General features: G+C 38.5%; 1 protein-coding gene across 1 annotated transcript in view; it reads right to left on the bottom strand.

The window, feature by feature from the left end:
• SLC5A8 (solute carrier family 5 member 8) overlaps positions 1-18,115 on the bottom strand; it is a 57,885-nt gene that overhangs the window by 19,958 nt on the left and 19,812 nt on the right. Inside the window, exons 4-7 of the mRNA XM_003405291.3 lie at positions 7,621-7,688; positions 6,449-6,603; positions 4,100-4,240; positions 2,375-2,504 (exon numbers count right to left, since the gene is read on the bottom strand). Of these exons, the coding sequence (XP_003405339.1) occupies positions 2,375-2,504; positions 4,100-4,240; positions 6,449-6,603; positions 7,621-7,688 (494 nt within the window). The remainder of the gene's footprint in view (positions 1-2,374; positions 2,505-4,099; positions 4,241-6,448; positions 6,604-7,620; positions 7,689-18,115) is intronic.

Here is an 18,115-nt window from a genome sequence, read left to right as displayed (position 1 = left end):
ACTCAATCTACAAGATTAGATTGTGTTTTAAATCAATCTCTTTTGAGACATAAAAGAGAGAAGTGAGCAGAGAGACATGGGGACCTCAAACCACCAAGAAAGCAGTGCCAGGTGCAGTGTGTCCTTTGGACCCAGGATTCCTGCACTGAGAAATTCCTGTTCCAGGGGAAGATTGATGACAAGGACCTTCCTCCAGAGCCATCAGAAAAAGCCTTTCCCTGAAGCTGAAACCCTGAATTTGGACTTCTAGCCTATCAGCCTATGAGAGAATAAAGTTCTGTTTGTTGAAGCCATCTACTCGGAGTATTTCTGTTATAGCAGCACTGGGTAACTAAGACAGAAGCATTTTTAAAAATCCCTATTGTCTTCATAATACAAACCACTGACAACAGATTGACAAAAATCACGAACTATTCTTGATTAGAGGGAATATAATAGAAGAGAGCTCCATCTTCAGAGTAAACATGATTCTTGGATTCTCTGAGAGAGTAGGAAGCCGGTGTTTATCAGAAAGACAACTTAGGTTAAGATAGAGTTGAGAAACACAGCTCATCCATGCTTTCATTTTCTAATTTCCCAGTATTGTCTTTTCCCGGCAATATATGCTGCATTTGCACTACCATAATATTCAGTTTATCTGCATTCTAATTAGTGCCCCAGGCACTTGACTTACAAGGAAGTCATAGAAAATAATTTTGGCAAGGACACTGAGAACAAGACTTAGGCTTAAAGTCAGGTAGTCCTGGATTTGAATTCTAGCCACACTTTTTGAAAGACAGAGACCTGGGTTCAATTCCCAGCCAATGTACCTCCTACAAGCCACTCCCGTCTATAAGCGGAGGCTTTCATGTTGCTATAATGCTGAAAGGAGCCCTGGTGGCACAGTGGTTAAAGCGATTGCTAAGTGAAAGTTTGGCGGTTCGAAACCACCAGCAGCTCCTTCGGAGAAAGATGTGGCAGTCTGCTCCCGTAGAGATTTACAGCCTCGGAAGCCCTACAGGGTCGCTAGGAGTTGGAATCGACTTGAAGGGTTGTTTTTTTGTTGTTGTATGCTGCTGGACAGGTTTCAGCAGGGCTTCCAGAGTTAGACACACTATGAAGAAAGGCCTGACAATCTACTTCCAAAAATCAGCCAATGAAAATCCTATGGATCACAACAGTCTTACCCGCAGGACTGGGTGACATTTAGTTCAGTTGTGCACAGGGTCGCCATGAATCGGGCCAACTCCATAGCAGCTAACAACAATATGGCACAGAGTTTTGGAGTGAGGATTCTGGTAATGGCCTGCCTAGGTTTGAATCCTGGCTCCAAACTTATAGCTGGTTACCGGTTACCTCACTTACTTAACCTCTTTGTGCCTCTGTTCTTCACCTCTGAGATGGGGACAGTCATAGTACCTACCTCGGAGGGTAGAGGTGAGGATTAAAATTTGAAATTCATATAAAGCACTTACAAAACTGCCTGGCACATAGTATTTGTTGAGCCTTAGCAATTATTCATATGTATCTGCTGTGTGACCTAGGGCAAGTTAGAGAACCTTTCTGAGGCTCATTTCCTTATCTATAAAATGAGAATTAGTATGCAAAGTTCTTGGCACAGAATCACACAGTTGGTGCTCAACAAATGTTCACTTATTAGATCCATTTCTCCATCATTTTAAACCTGTTGGGAAGATAAACGGTTCATAAAAAAGCAATCTAACAACAGTTACAAAATGTTCTATAGCATTCTGGTGTATATGTGTTTACTCTTATGCCCAGCCTTGAGATATCTCCATTTAAGAGCATATGGCTTGAAATTTTTCTAGGTATTTCTATATTTTAATTTTTAACATAGAACTCTTCATTCCTGCTATCCCAAGCCCGTTGTCATCGCAACCCTGTGTGTTAAGAAGTAGAACTGCTTCATAGAGTTATCTTGGCTGTAATCTCTACAAAGGCAGATTGCCAAGGCCTTCTTCTGCAACACTGCTAAGTGGATTCAAACCCTTAGCCTTTAGTTTAGTAAGATTCCTGGTGGTACAGCAGTTAAGAGCTACAGCTGCTAACCAAAAGATTGGCAATTCAAGTCCACCAGCCACTTCTTGGAAACCCTATGGGGCAGATCTACTCTGTCCCATAGAGTTGCTATGAGTTGGAATCAACTCAACAGAAATTGGTTTTAGGTCAGCAGGTGAGCACAAACCATTTGCACTATCCAGGGACCTTTTCATTTTTGCTAATGCCTACCAAAATAAAATTTTATCAATGCTTTCTAGAAAGTAAAGATGGTGATACTATGCCATTTGCTTTTTTCCCTCTCCTTGCACCTAATAATGAGATGACTTCTTCTTGAGTGTCCTGAACACACTATTAGAAAGACATGGTACTGAACCTGGTCTGGTGCGGACACTTTCTTGGCTGTCCAAGGATCACAGTCCTGGTACCTGGAATATAGGGCGAGCCCACAAAACACTGAGCAGATGAGGATTGTCCAGAGCCCCACGAGATTGATGTAGAGAGACCTATGGAGGTAAAAACAAACCAGCAAATGGTAGCTGTAATCTCTATTCCAAAGGTCAGGAAAATTGTTACATGAACAGAAGAGACCCTCACGATTGTATTTCTACATACATTAAATAAATGCACATGATCTTTTTGTCATCAAAACACCATTTATTCTATTCTAGTCTAATCTCCTGCTAACAATGTCAATCAACAATGTATTTGGGAATATTTGGAATAAATGGAGTTTTCCCGCTAAATGAGTGAATCCTTCTGGTCAGAGTTCCAAGGGTATTGTTAGCTTCACAACTGTGCATGGTTAGAATACTCCAGGTCTTCTTGTCATAAAGGAAGGATTTTAGTAGTCAACAGAGCACTGACTATTAGCACTTTCCTTTTGAAAGTAATACAATGATAAGCTGCTCGAAGTTGTTAGAATCTATGTAACAACTCAATAAACTTGTTGTAAATATGGTTTATTAGACCACCCATTAAATTTGAAAAGTAAACATGTATTCCTTAGACAGAAATCTTCTCAGTGTCACCATATACAGTGTGTGTGACAAGATAGCACTGGAATCATAACTGAGTATAAATCTTGGCTCTACCATACGTAACCTTAGGCGAGTAATTTCTTCTCTCTGATCCTCACTTTCTTCATTTACACTTAAAGATAACAAAGCCTACCTTACAGAGTTATAAGATGAAATGAAATATTATAGATTCTACAGCACAGTGCTTGATGTTAGTTGCCATTGAGTCGGCCCTCGAATCATGGCGACCCCACGCACAGTGGAACAAAATGTTGCCTGGTCCTGTGCCATCCCCATGATCAGTTGTAGATTGGACTGTCGTGATCCATAGGGTTTTCAGCATGTAATAGATGAGTGTTGTCAGGTAGTTATTGATGTTGTTGGTGTTAATATCATTGAATGCTAGGTCTTAACAATCAGTTGAACAGCGAACATTTCTCTCACTAATGGGGCTGCTTTTTTTTTCCCCGTGGTGATGCAGTGGACACGGTGATGAACCACCCTATACTGAAAAGAAGCACCACCCCCAAGGTCATGCCTCCGCTGCCTTATGACTGGTGGAAGCAAGAGTATAAAGCCCTCTGACCCCAACTTGGGACAAGTCAAAAAAGTTGTCTTAGCTTCAGAGCTCCCCAAAGGGGTCAGCTGAGGCCTTTGTTGCAACTGAATTGCAGTCTAATTCCTCCTTCTACTCAATCTTGCATCCTTCCCTTTCCTTCCATAGGTGTTGAATCCCTAATAAACTCAGGCACTGCTAGCCTCCATCTCAAAGCCTGCTTCCTGGAGAACCCTCCCTGCAACAGGTGCCATAGTCACTTATACAAGCAGATGCACAATACATGTTTTTTCATTTGGTAAGATTTTTTTACTTAATAATTCTTTTAAATATGTTTTAAATAGCTGATCTAAAACATACAGTACCACTTTACTCTGCTTGAACCTTATGGAACTAAGCATACCACTTATCTCTTTGAATTTCATGACACTAAAGACTTAAACTTGAGCTAAACTTGACTTATGAAAGTGTTTTCATAAAGATAACTGATGGTTATTAACAATTCCCACACCATAATTTGGCTTACATTTTTGCCTGGACTCTGCTTTTACAGGAAATATATCTCTGCACCTGGGATTGGTTGACACCGTAGATACCGGTCCAGGTGAAGGTCCCTCCTATAATAATTGTCCAGAATGTGTGTCTTTGCAAAGGGTTAGGATCAAAACTAAATGAAAAGAAACAGATGACAAAATCAGAACTGTCAACGGAAAACCCTCCCAGAAATTTTTATAAGTAAGCAATGTATACATATATACACACTTATATACATATTTATTAATTAATATAAAAGGTATAAATATTTCCAAAATAAGTTCAATGAATAAAAATGTATCCTTTCAGATATTTGGGGATTCTATATGAGCTTGGGGGACAACGGAAGTTCTAATCATTCTGAGTGTCTATATAAATCCTTCTCCTATGACCTTAGGAAGTTGTTTAAACAAGTGTGCCATGCCATAATACAGAGAAGAGAATAAGACAGAAAAAAAAGAGAGAGAGAGAGGCGCAGACAGACGCAGAGTACTAGGCTCTGAAGCACACCACAACAATAGATATGGTATTGAAATGAACACAAAATTGATGCATTTTGTGTATATAATTCCACTCCAGAGCAGATATCTGTCCACTAAATTCTCAAAACATATCAGAATAATAAGGACTACACTTGAAAAGCTTGAAATACAATAAGGCTTTTCATTATTACTTAATGGTTGGTAATCTTCAAAGGAAAGATCAGAAAAATGTCTGATCTTTTACTTTTTAGAATATCTTATTGATGTATAAGCTACTAAGTCAATGCTACAATATATCCTACCCTTTGTATAAAGTGACGATCATCTTGCAGAAAATATACGCTATTCTTTGTGTAAAGTGACAGTCATCGTGCAGACAAAAGATTGGCTCCACACTCTCTCTGCTCAGCCCATCCTACTGGTAGAAGATTCAGGAGTAATCAAGGTCCCCTGAGTGGCCATCAGTTGTTTCTGCCTCCTGGCATTCATTTCCCTTTCTTCTGGTAACACTGACCCAAGGACTGCTTTGAGGAAACTAAAATTTCCCCATTAAATGGTCTGAAGTTCTGTCAATCAATTTATGCTGCTCTGTCCTAGACAAGGGATGGAAAACATGGCTCAAGCTGGCCAACTGGTTTATTCTTTTCCTTGCAATCTGAATCTTGTGGTAAAAGGAAATAAAAAATTATTTAGAAAAATAGCTGATGTTGATTCATTGCAAAGCATTACTGCAAATGAACACATTGGCCCTGTACAATTTCAGGAAAACTCCTCTCAAACTTTGATGCCTATTTGCAAAAGACTAGATGAGAGCCACCAAGGGCAAAATGGGTTTCCTTTCTTCTTGCCAATGGTTACAGCTTGCCTGCCTCTAAGTGAGGCTGCTTAAAGAGAAAATATGCCAGTCCAGATCAAAATGAGACACAAAGATGACACCATTGATCCAAAGGGTAAGATGTTTTAAATGATTTTTAAATGTTGGTGGTATATTTGGGGTGAAATGTCTAGTTTGTCCATTGGTTTTTCTTTAAGAAAACTGAGCAGTTTAAGACATTTTCTCTCACTGTTACATCATGTGGGTATACATCTTGAAACATCAACCATAACTTTTCTAGTCAACTCTCTGGAAGTAATAAAAAACCCCACTGCTGTAGAGTCAATTCCGACTCATTGTGACCCTATATATATATATATCAAAGCCATTGCCTTCAAGTCAATTCTGACTCATAGCAACCCTATAGGACAGAGTAGGACTGCCTCATGGGTTTCCAATGCTGTAATCTTTACAGAAACATACTTCCACATTTTTCTCCTGTGGAGTGGCTAGCAGGGGCAAACTCGAGAACTTTTGGCTGGCAAGCTGGGCATTTAAGCACTGCACCACCAGGACTCCTTTATTATAATATGCCTACACATAATTACAATGTGTGATGATAATATAATCTATTGCTGGGGCATTCTTTTGAATGGGATGCTTGAAACAAACCGTCAACAACGCAACCACTAGGTCTTTTAGTGTTTTTCTCTTGATCAGAGGCTTTCTTTTCTTATCCCCATTGTCTCTTCCCTTATCATTCCACTCCACCCTTCAACCAATTCCAGACTTTAATATCTGAAAGAAATACTCTTTTGGTATACTATAAGTTCTTTCCCAGGATGAAGCACCATCTTAATTACCTTGCATCATCTGACCATTTTCACCCCTTAAAGAACTGGTGGAATACTTGCTAGCTTCAATCTTCTGTACCGCATCCTTAGTGGTTTATTTGTTTAACGCAAGCTTACTATTTCAGTAAAGAGAGAGCTTTTACAGAAAAAGCAAAAGGTATGTTCTGTTAACCAAGAGGTAAATAACTTACTTCCAGAAGTTTAATCTTCCACCATTGTAGGCATCACTTAGAATAGTGCTCATTCCACCTTGAACAACTGAAGCCCGTATAATCACAGATGCAAATCCAGCCACCATGATCCCAACTTGAAAAACATCCGTCCAGACGACTGCTTTAAGACCACCCTTTGAGGGGAAAGAGTATTAGGAGGAAAGCTTCTATCAGACATTATTGAGCATCTACATATCAGTCACTGTGCTGGAAAAAAATGACAAGAGCATGGCTCTTGGCCCAGAAGTACACCCAAGAGAGATGAGCAGGTCAGGAGAACCTTCACAGAGAAGGTTATAAATTTAAAAGCTAAGCCTTCATACATAAGGACAGGTAAAGAGGGAAGGTTCTCCCAGCAGAGGAAATAGCATAGACAAAAGCATAGAAGGGCCAAAGTACGCAATGTGTTGAGTATGGCCAGATGTATAATGTGGAATGGAGTGGTGTGGGGAGATGGTTGGGAAGAAAATTCAAAGTCAAATTTCAAAAGATAATATCATGGATTTTATCCTATAAGCAGGACTGATATTTGACCAATATGCACCAAAATGGTCATACCAGTTGTTGAAATACTAAAATTGTCTTGTACTAGCCACTACCCAAAACTCTCCAAGTGTACCCTCTAACCCCTATGACCCCAGTTGAGCCAGCCCCTCCCTGAGGACCTCATTTTCTACAGGATCCAGCAACTAAAAGGTTAAGTCCTAGAATATCAGGGATCTCATAAGACCTGCACCAATGCTAAGTGCAAGTACCCACGATAATATTACCCATGCAATACAAGGTTACATATTTTGACCATCACTCCTGCCTATAGGCAATGGGAAATGATTATAGATCTGTAAGTTGAGGAATAATATGAGCACAGGTATAATAACTTGGCAAGTGCATGGATGAATTAGAAGGAGACCAGATTAGGTGACATTGCAATGGTTTAGGTGATTGAAAAAAAAAATCCATTATGATCAATGTTCTTCTGAGGACCAATTTTACCCCAGACCAAATATTCCTTACAAAAAAGTTACACTGTGAGAGGTTAAGAGTAAGAGAATAGGTATGAACAAATGAGTTTGCAGCATCCAACTATGGGAATCTTTAATATTGCAAAGCAAGTGGGTAGAGGGAAAGGGGAAATAAAGTTCTTGACATACCACTGTGCAGTAGAATGTGCAGACCACCCCTGTTGCCACTACTGCACCCCATAGATCGAACCCAGTGACTGTAGAAGAAAAGAAAATGCATGTATAACCATGAAACATGTATAATAAAAGTACTTTGCAAAAATTCATCAGGGGCAAAGCTATATCATTTATTTGGCACCTACCTCTATATCTACTTGCCTAAAACTGGGTCCATGTCTCATAAAATGCCACAAAACAAATGGCGTTTAAAATTGTATTTGATGAGTTAAATAGACATGGTTTCTACCCTCAGATAACATACACAGATCCAACAATGGCTGGATTGAATACATGGAAAAAGCATTTGTATTATAATTTAGCAAAGAAACAGCTTGATATTGTAAGGTAGTTGTCCAGACCAGATGGGGTGAAGGGCATTTACCATCTCTCCCAATTAGATGTGGTTCAGATACACATACTATTCTACCAAATCTTGAAAGACCGGTTGTCATATTATAAGATGGGACCTTGATGGAGAAAAGTCTGTATAGTTTTCTACCATTTATCTAAGAAGTAAAGGGGATAGTACATTTTTTAAAATGGAAGAATAAACCAAAAACAAACAGAAGAAGATAGTTACCTATAGTAAAGAGAGGGATTAGGGGAGAGTGATAAAAATTACACATATTTCATTTTGTAGATTTGACTTTGGAACCATGTAAATGTTCTATGTAATTACAATAAATTAATTTTAGGAGTTTTTAAAAAACTCCTAAAAAGCAAAATGAAAAAAATGAACCTAACTGTATACCAAGTTTGTGACATAACCACACAGAAAAAATTATTTTAAAAAAACTTTAAAACACAATTTAACATGCATCCTTAATGGGATATACCTTAACGGGAAAAAAAGAACTGCAATGAAAAAAAGCTTTAACTCTTGGGCTATCATGTAACGATGCTACAAAAATACTGAAATTGTTATTCTGAAACTATTACACCAGTGGTTCTTGACTTTGACATTAAAATTACCAGGAGGTTTTTTAAATCCTGATGACCAGAACACAGAGCAGGGCAATTAAATCAGAATCATGGAAGCTAAGATCCAATATTAGTATTTTTTTCTTTTTGTACTTTAGATGAAGGTTTACAGAACAAACTAGCTTCTCATTGAACATTTAGTACACATACTGTTTTATGACATTGGTTAACAAACCCACAACGTGTCAACACTCTCCCTTCTAGACCTTGGGTTCCCTATTATCAGGTTTCCTGTCCCCTCCTGCCTTCTAGTCCTTGCCCTTTGGTTGTTGTGCCCCTTTAGTCTCATTTTGTTTCATGGATCGGTCTAATCTTTGGCTGAAGGGTGAACCTCGGGAGTGACTTCATTACTGAGCTAAAAGGGTGTCTGGGGAGCCCATACTCTTGGGGCTTCTCCAGCCTCTGTCAGGCCAGTAAGTCTGGTCTTTTTTTTTTAGTTAGAATTCTGTTCCACATTTTTCTCCAGTTCTGTCTGGGACCCTCCGTTGTGATCCCTGTCAGAGCAGTCAGTGGTGGTAGCCAGGCACCATCTAGTTGCATTGGACTCAGTCTGGTGGAGGCTGTGGTAGTTGTGGTCTATTAGTCCTTTAGACTAATCTTTCACTTGTGTCTGTAGTTTTCTTCATTTTCACTTGCTCCTGAAGAGGTGAGACCAGTGGAGTATCTTAGGTGGCCAGTCACAGGCTTTTAAGGCCCCAGACACTACTCACCAAAGTGAATGTGGAACATTTTCTTTATAAACTGTGTTATGCCAATTGAGCTAGACGTTCCCTGAGACCATGGTCCCCACAGCCCCCAGCCCAGTAATTCAGTCCCTAAGGGAGTTTGGATTTGTCCATCAAGCTTCCATGACCTTACCCTGAACAAGTCGTGCTGGCTTCCCCAGAATTGTGTACTGTTTTATCCTTCACCAAAATTACTACTTATTTATTGTCTATTTAGTGTTTTTCCGCCCTCACCCCTCCTCTCCCTCGTAACCATCAAAGATTGTTTCTTTTTGTGTGTAAACCTTTTCATGAGTTTTTATAGTAGTGGTCTCATACAGTATCTGTCCTTTTGTGATTGCCTTATTTCACTCAGCATAATGCCCTCCAGATTTGTGCATGTTGTGAGATGCTTCGCAGAATCTTCATTGTTCTTTATGGTTTCATAGTATTCCATTGTGTGTATGTACCATAGTTTGCTTACCCATTCATCTGTTGATGGGCACCTAGGTTGTTTCCATCTTTTTGCTATTGTGAATAATGCTGTAATGAACATGGGTATGCATATGTCTATTCTTGTGATGGTTTTTATTTCTCTAGGATATATTCCTAGGAGCGGGATTGCTGGATCATATGGTATTTCTATTTCCAGCTTTCTAAGGAAGCGCCATATCGTTTTCCAAAATGGTTACAACATTTTGCACTCCCACCAGCAGTGCATAAGAGTTCCAATCTCCCCTAAGCCTCTCCAACATTTGTTATTTTCTGTTTTTTTGATATGTGCTGGTAATGCTGGGGTGAGATGGCGTCTCATTGTGGTTTTGACTTGCATTTCTCCAATGGCTAGTGATCTTGAGCATTTCCTCATGTGTCTGTGAGCCGCTTGAATGTCTTCTTTGGTGAAGTGTCTGTTCATTTCCTTTGCCTATTTTTTTAATTGGATTATTTGGCTTTTTTTTTTTTTTTTGGTAGAGATGTTGGATTTTCCTGTAGATTTTAGAGATTAGACCTTTGTTGGATTTGTAATAGCCCCAAATTTTTCCAAGTTTTTAGGTTCTCTTTGTACTGTTTTGGTGAAGTCTTCTGATGAACGTAAGTGTTTAATTTTTAGAATAACTCAGTTATCTAGCTTATCTTTTGAAGTTTGTATGTTGTTAGTGATGGTTCGTATCCTGCTAATGCCAGGTATTAGGGGCTCTAGCGCTGATCCTATTTTTTCTTCTATGATCTTTATAATTTTCGGTTTTATATTTAGGTCTTTGATCCATTTTGAATTAGTTTTTGTGTATGGTGTGAGGTATTGGTCCTGTTTCATTTTTTCACAGATGGACATCCAATTTTGCCAGCACCATTTGTTAGAAAGACTGTTTTTTCCCCATTTGATGGACTTTGAGCCCTTGTCGAAGATCACGTGTCCACAGGTGGATGGATTTATATCTGTATTCCCAATTCTGTTCCATTGGTCAACGTATCTGTTGTTGTACCAGTACCATGCTGTTTTGACTACTGTAGCTGTATAGTATATTCTGAGGTCAGGTAGTGCAAGTCCTCCTACTTTATTCTTCATCTTCAGTAAGGCTTTACTTATCCAGGGCCTCTTCCCTTTCCATTTAAAGTTAATGATTGTTTTTTCCATCTCTTTAAAGAATGTTGTTGGTATTTGGATGGGAATTGCATTGTATTTGTAGATTGCTTTGGGTAGAATTGTTATTTTCAAAATGTTGAGTCTACCTATCCATGAGCATGATATGTTTTTCCATTTATGTAGATCTCTTTTAGTTTCTTCCAGTAGTGTTTTGTAGTTTTCTTTGTATAGGTCTTTTACTTTCTTGATTAGATTTATTCCTAAGTTTGTTTGTTTTTTTTTTTTAGGGGCTATTATAAATAGTATTGTTTTCCTGATTTCCTTTTCGTCGCTCTCTTTATTGACGTATAGGAACCCATATGATTTTTGTATATATTTATCTTGTATCCTGCTACTCTGCTGAATATTTCTATTAGTTCCAGTAGTTTTCTCGTGGAGTCTTTCGGGTTTTCTATACACAGTATCATTTCATCTGCAAATAGGGACAGTTTTACTTCTTCCTTACCAATTTGGATGCCCTTTATTTCTTTTTCTTTCCCGGTGTTAGTATTTTTTAAAGCTCCCCAAGTGAGCCCAATGTGCGGCCAAGGTTGAGAAATCAGTCATACACACACACATATATATATTTACATAAAGCAAATAAGATATTTTATTAATATTATTAAAAACAGATATTTTTGGCATAAAGTAAAAAACACAAATATAAAAACAAAAAAGAGTTGCCATTGAGTCAATCCCAGCTCATGGCAACCGTATGCTCCCTAGGGCTGATTTTTCAGAAGTAAATCACCAGGCCTTTCTTTAAAGGCATCTCTGGGTGGACTTGAACTGCCAACCTCTGGTTAGCAGCCAGCGCATTAACCATTTGCACCACCCAGGGACTTCAATAAAACCAAATAGCTTAGGAAAATACCCTATAATCCAAAATATGAATTAGAAATAATATGAACACTTAATTGATGTGTGTGTGTGTGTGTGTGTATCTGCCAGCTTTGTCCACTGTCCCAGCCTACGAGAAAGCAAGGGAGCTATTAAACTCTACTGGAGTCATGTCAAAAGGTCGCAGGACACAAGCTGAGGAGGCTCCTGCTGGACAAAAATAGGACAATCTGAGCATCGAAAATAATAAGTGTAATGATATGAAATAAAATCAAATATGTTTAAATCCATTATTTCATAATGATTAAAAAAAAAAGACCTTAGTTATCTTTGAAAGATAGTAAGGAACCAATCTATTATTTTTAAAATTTGGCAAATAAAGGGAAAAAACAGACATTTATCTTGTCTTTCCTATACAAGCTATTATATTTCAGGGTAACCAAATAGTTGATAAGAGGAAATTTCTTTTTATGGAAGTATACCATCTAATTAATGAAGAAGGAATCATAGAATTAGAATACTTAAAAAATCTGGCTTACAGGTCCAAATGATCATCAATGGCTGCTAATAATTTTAAAAAAGAAAGCTGCCAGTTCTGTGCATCCCAAAGAAATAAACAACATTGCATATGAAATATTCTTCCTAAAAAGTTGAACAGGGTTATGAAGAAGTTTCTAGATTTAACTATCAGTTTACAAGAAATAGAGAGGAACGGGGAACATTAAATGACTCCACAAGCATACAATCAGCAAACCCAAGAATCTGGAAAATTTGACAGAACAAATGACCCACATTAAAAGAATTAAGTAAAAATAATATATAATCATCTTAATAGTTGAAGAAAACACTCATTCATGATTTATTTAAAAAAAAGAAGAAAAGAAAAAAAAATCTTCCAGCAAACTAGGAACAGAAGGGAACTTCCTCAATCTGATAAAGGTCATCTATGAAACACCTACAGCTAATATCAAAACTAGTGGTGAAACTTTGAGTGCTTCCCTCCTAAGATTAAGAACAAGGAAAGGATGTGTGCTATCACCAGGTCTATTCCATGTTATCTTGAAGATTCTAGCTAATGCAGTAAGAAAAGAAAGATAAATAAAATGGATAATATTGGAAAAGAAGGAAAACTGTCAGTATTCATAAACAACATGAAAATCCTAAGAGTTCTGACAAAACCCTACCCAAATTAGTGAATAAAATAAGCAAGTTCTCAAAATAAAAAGTCAGCATATAAAAATCAATTGTATTTCTAGATGCTAGCAATAAGTGATTGGAAAATATTGAAAAGCAACACCATTTGCAATAGTATCAAAAATATCAATTACCGAGGAATAAGTCTAAGAAAGATGTGCAAGGCCTCAATATCAAAAATGATAAAACATTACTAAGAGAAATTTAGAAAGGCCTAGGTAAATGGACTGGAAGAATATCCACCTTTATAAAGCGTTCAAGTCTTTTGCCCACTTTTTATTAGGTTGTCTTTTTTTATTCATTTTAGTATTTCATGCACCAATAAGCTCAATATCAGTTAAAACTGCAATGAAATAACAGTTCACACCCACAAAAACAACTAAAATTGAAAAAGACTAATTAAAACTGTTGGTGATGACATGGAATAACTGGAACTCTCAGGCATTGTCAAGTAGGCATGTAAAATGGTACAACCACTTGAGAACACAATTTGGCAGTTCCTTTAAAATTTCTAACATACACCCTCCCTGAGCTGGGTCATAGAGTAGATGTATGTTTAACTTTATACTACCTGCTATCCTCACTCACCTACATAGTTAGGTTCCAAAGACTGGATCATTAGGTGTAATCGGCATTATGTGAAAATGGAGGTTGTCTACATTATTACATAGCTGCCACATGACATCCTTCCATAACTGCCAAACCACTGAGAATCATGGCCCAGCCAAGTCGACACATAACCTTAACCATCAAAGCCAGTGTTACCCTTGCCTCACACCTGTTAGTCTTTTACTATTGTCATAAATGCCAAATGTCAGATACTAAGACAGTCCTCAAGTGAGGTGAAAGTGTACTTCTAAATATTCCCCTAATATAAATGAAAACAGATCAAAAAGCAGAGCAAAACAAAACTAAACCTGTACAAGAATGTTCTTAGCAGCCATAATTCCTAACAGCCTAAAACTGGAAACAACCCAAATGTCCATCAACAAGAGATTGCGTAAACAAATTTTCATAGATGTATACAATGAAATACTACCAGCAATGAAAAGGGATGAACTATTGATCCGTGCAGGAACATGCATGAATCTCAAAAACATTTTGCTGAGTAAAAGAATAGTTGCAAAAAAGGCACCTACTATATGATTCCACTTATATAAAATCTAAGAACAGAGAAAACCAATCAATAATGATAAAAATCAGAAAGTGGCTGATGGAGTGGTTCGGGCATTTATTAGAAAGAGTCACAAGAAAACTTTTTGGAATTGGATGATGGAAATATTCTATAACTTGAGTTGGCCAGGGGTTACATGATTTTATACAATTTTCAGAGCTCATCCAACTGTGCACTTTTCTGTGCGTTTTATGGTTTATAAATTATACATCAGTAATAAATGTTTTCTATATTAAAAGGCAAGAACGAGGAGATTAAGAGACATACCAACTAATTGCAATACATGAACTTATTTGGATCCTGATTCTAACAAACACTAAAAAAAAAGGGGGGAAATTTGAACACTGACTTGATATTGATGATACTAAGAAATTATTGTTAATATTTTAGGTATGATAATGGTATTATAATTATGTTTAAAAATAAGTCTTTATTTTTTAAAGATATATGGAAATATAGATGAAATGATACAATATTGCAGATTTTCAGCAAAATAACCTAGTGGGCAAAATAAGGAACCAAAACCAGCCGTGAATTGAAGATTGTTCATATAAACTGATGGGTACAACAGGGTTCAATACACTATTCTCTCTATTTTTGCATATGTTTCAAGTTTTCCATAATAAAAAAAAAAGTTATGGAGAGATTAGATTTAGAGAATGTTAAGTTCCAATTTGGTTAAACAAGTTTTTATTGAGCATGTATTACACGCCCAGTGCTGTGTCCATGCTTGAGCCTACTTCCTTGGTCATAGCAAAATACTCAATTGATTTTTCAGTAGTCAAAATGCAGTTCTGGGGCGGAGCCAAGATGGCGGACTAGGCAGACGCTACCTTGGATCCCTCTTACAACAAAGACACGGAAAAACAAGTGAATCGATCACATACATAACAATCTACGAACCCTGAACAACAAACACAGATTTAGAGACGGAGAACGAACTAATACGTGGAAGCAGCGATTGTTTCCAGAGCCTGGAGCCAGCGTACCAGTCAGGTACGGCACAAGCACAGAGAGCGGCTCCACCCCCCTGAACTAACCCCGGGAGGGGGACCAGCCGGTTCCACGGGTGGCGTGGGACACAGCCAGTAGGAGAAGTCCCCGGGAGGCAGTGACTGGTCTTGGAGCAGAAAGAGCAGCGTCCGAGCCGGGGAACCGTCCCGCAGGGATTTGGACTGGACGCAGGTACGGCATAAACACGGAGAGTTGCTCCACCCCCCTGAACTAACCCTGGGAAGGGGACCAGCCAGGTCGCGGGCGGCGTGGGACGCAGCCGGTAAGAGAAGTCCCTGGGAGGCAGTGACTGGTATTGGAGCGGGGAGAACAGCGTCCCAGCGAGAACACTCGGTCACGGCACAAGCACGGGGACCTGCTCCACCCATCTGAACTAACCCTGGGAGGAGGCCCAACTGGTTCTCGGGGGCGGCACGGCCACGCGGCTGGAGGGACGAGAAGTCCCCGGGAGGCAGTGACTGATTTTGGAGTCGAGAGTGCACCGTCCCAGTAGGGGAGCCTTGACACTGGGCGTGGGGCGTGGGACTGGAAGCGGAGGATCTGACCGTGACTCCAGCAGGCCAGACCCCCCGGGGGCAATCTCCACGCAGCCAGCACACATAGGCGACGCGCCCGCGGGACTCTCAGATATAATAGTCATTCCAAGCAAGACAAGCAACTCTGGCTATATTCTGAGGTGCTACTCTCCTATCTCTCTGTTCCCTCCCCCACCCTCCCCAGGCGGCTTCATTAACATCTGAATAGCCTGAGCCAGAGGGAGAACTCTGATAGGGATCTGACTGCATTTTTTTTTTAGCGGATTTTCTGGAAAAACTAGTTTCCCAGTGATGGCTCAGAGACAACAATCCATATCAAACCACTTAAAGAAGCAGACCGTGACAGCTTCTCCAACCCCCCAAACAAAAGAATCAAAATCTTTCCCAAATGAAGATACAATCTTGGAATTATCAGATACAGAATATAAAAAACTAATTTACAGAATGCTTAATGATATCACAAATGAAATTAGGATAACTGCAGAAAAAGCCAAGGAACACACTGATAAAACTGTTGAAGAACTCAAAAAGATTATTCAAGAACATAGTGGACAAATTAATAAGTTGCAAGAATCCATAGAGAGACAACATGTAGAAATCCAAAAGATTAACAATAAAATAACAGAATTAGACAACGCGCTAGGAACTCAGAGGAGCAGACTCGAGCAATTAGAATGCAGACTGGGACATCTGGAGGACCAGGGAATCGACACCAACATAGCTGAAAAAAAATCAGATAAAAGAATTAAAAAAAATAAAGAAACCCTAAGAATTATGTGGGACTCTATCAAGAAGGATAACCTGCGGGTGATTGGAGTCCCAGAACAGGGAGGGGGGACAGAAAACACAGAGAAAATAGTTGAAGAACTCCTGACAGAAAACTTCCCTGACATTATGAAAGACGAAAGGATATCTATCCAAGATGCTCATCGAACCCCATTTAAGATTGATCCAAAAAGAAAAACACCAAGACATATTATCATCAAACTCACCAAAACCAAAGATAAACAGAAAATTTTAAAAGCAGCCAGGGAGAAAAGAAAGGTTTCCTTCAAGGGAGAATCAGTAAGAATATGTTCTGACTACTCAGCAGAAACCATGCAGGCAAGAAGGGAATGGGACGACATATACAGAACACTGAAGGAGAAAAACTGCCAGCCAAGGATCATATATCCAGCAAAACTCTCTCTGAAATATGAAGGCGAAATTAAGATATTTACAGACAAACACAAGTTTAGAGAATTTGCAAAAACCAAACCAAAGCTACAACAAATACTAAAGGATATTGTTTGGTCAGAGAACCAATAATATCAGATATCAGCACAACACAAGGTCACAAAACAGAACATCCTGATATCAACTCAAATAGGGAAATCACAAAAACAAATTAAGATTAATTAAAAAAAAAATACACATAACAGGGAATCATGGAAGTCAATAAGTAAAAGATCACAATAATCGAAAAGAGGGACTAAATACAGGAGGCATTGAACTGCCATATGGAGAGGGATACAAGGCGATATAGAACAATACAAGTTAGGTTTTTACTTAGAAAAATAGGGGTAAATAATAAGGTAACCACAAAAAGGTATAACAACTCCATAACTCAAGATAAAAGCCAAGAAAAACGTAACGACTCAACTAACATAAAGTCAAGCACTATGAAAATGAGGATCTCACAATTTACTAAGAAAAACGCCTCAGCACAAAAAAGTATGTGGAAAAATGAAATTGTCAACAACACACATAAAAAGGCATCAAAATGACAGCACTAAAAACTTATTTATCTATAATCACCCTGAATGTAAATGGACTAAATGCACCAATAAAGAGACAGAGAGTCACAGACTGGATAAAGAAACACGATCCATCTATATGCTGCCTACAAGAGACACACCTTAGACTTAGAGACACAAACAAACTAAAACTCAAAGGATGGAAAAAAGTATATCAAGCAAACAATAAGCAAAAAAGAAGAGGAGTAGCAATATTCATTTCTGACAAAATAGACTTTAGACTTAAATCCACCACAAAGGATAAAGAAGGACACTATATAATGATAAAAGGGACAATTGATCAGGAAGACATAACCATATTAAATATTTATGCACCCAATGACAGGGCTGCAAGATACATAAATCAAATTTTAACAGAATTGAAAAGTGAGATAGATACCTCCACAATTATAGTAGGAGACTTCAACACACCACTTTCGGAGAAGGACAGGACATCCAGTAAGAAGCTCAACAGAGACACGGAAGATCTAATTACAACAATCAACCAACTTGACCTCATTGACTTATACAGAACTCTCCACCCAACTGCTGCAAAACATACTTTTTGTTCTAGCGCACATGGAACATTCTCTAGAATAGACCACATATTAGGTCATAAAACA

This window comes from Loxodonta africana, chromosome 4 (genome assembly GCF_030014295.1).
Source record: "Loxodonta africana isolate mLoxAfr1 chromosome 4, mLoxAfr1.hap2, whole genome shotgun sequence".
Classification (NCBI taxonomy): domain Eukaryota; kingdom Metazoa; phylum Chordata; class Mammalia; order Proboscidea; family Elephantidae; genus Loxodonta; species Loxodonta africana.
Note: the sequence above shows the minus strand (reverse complement) of the source record. Positions and strands in the feature narration are given on the sequence as shown.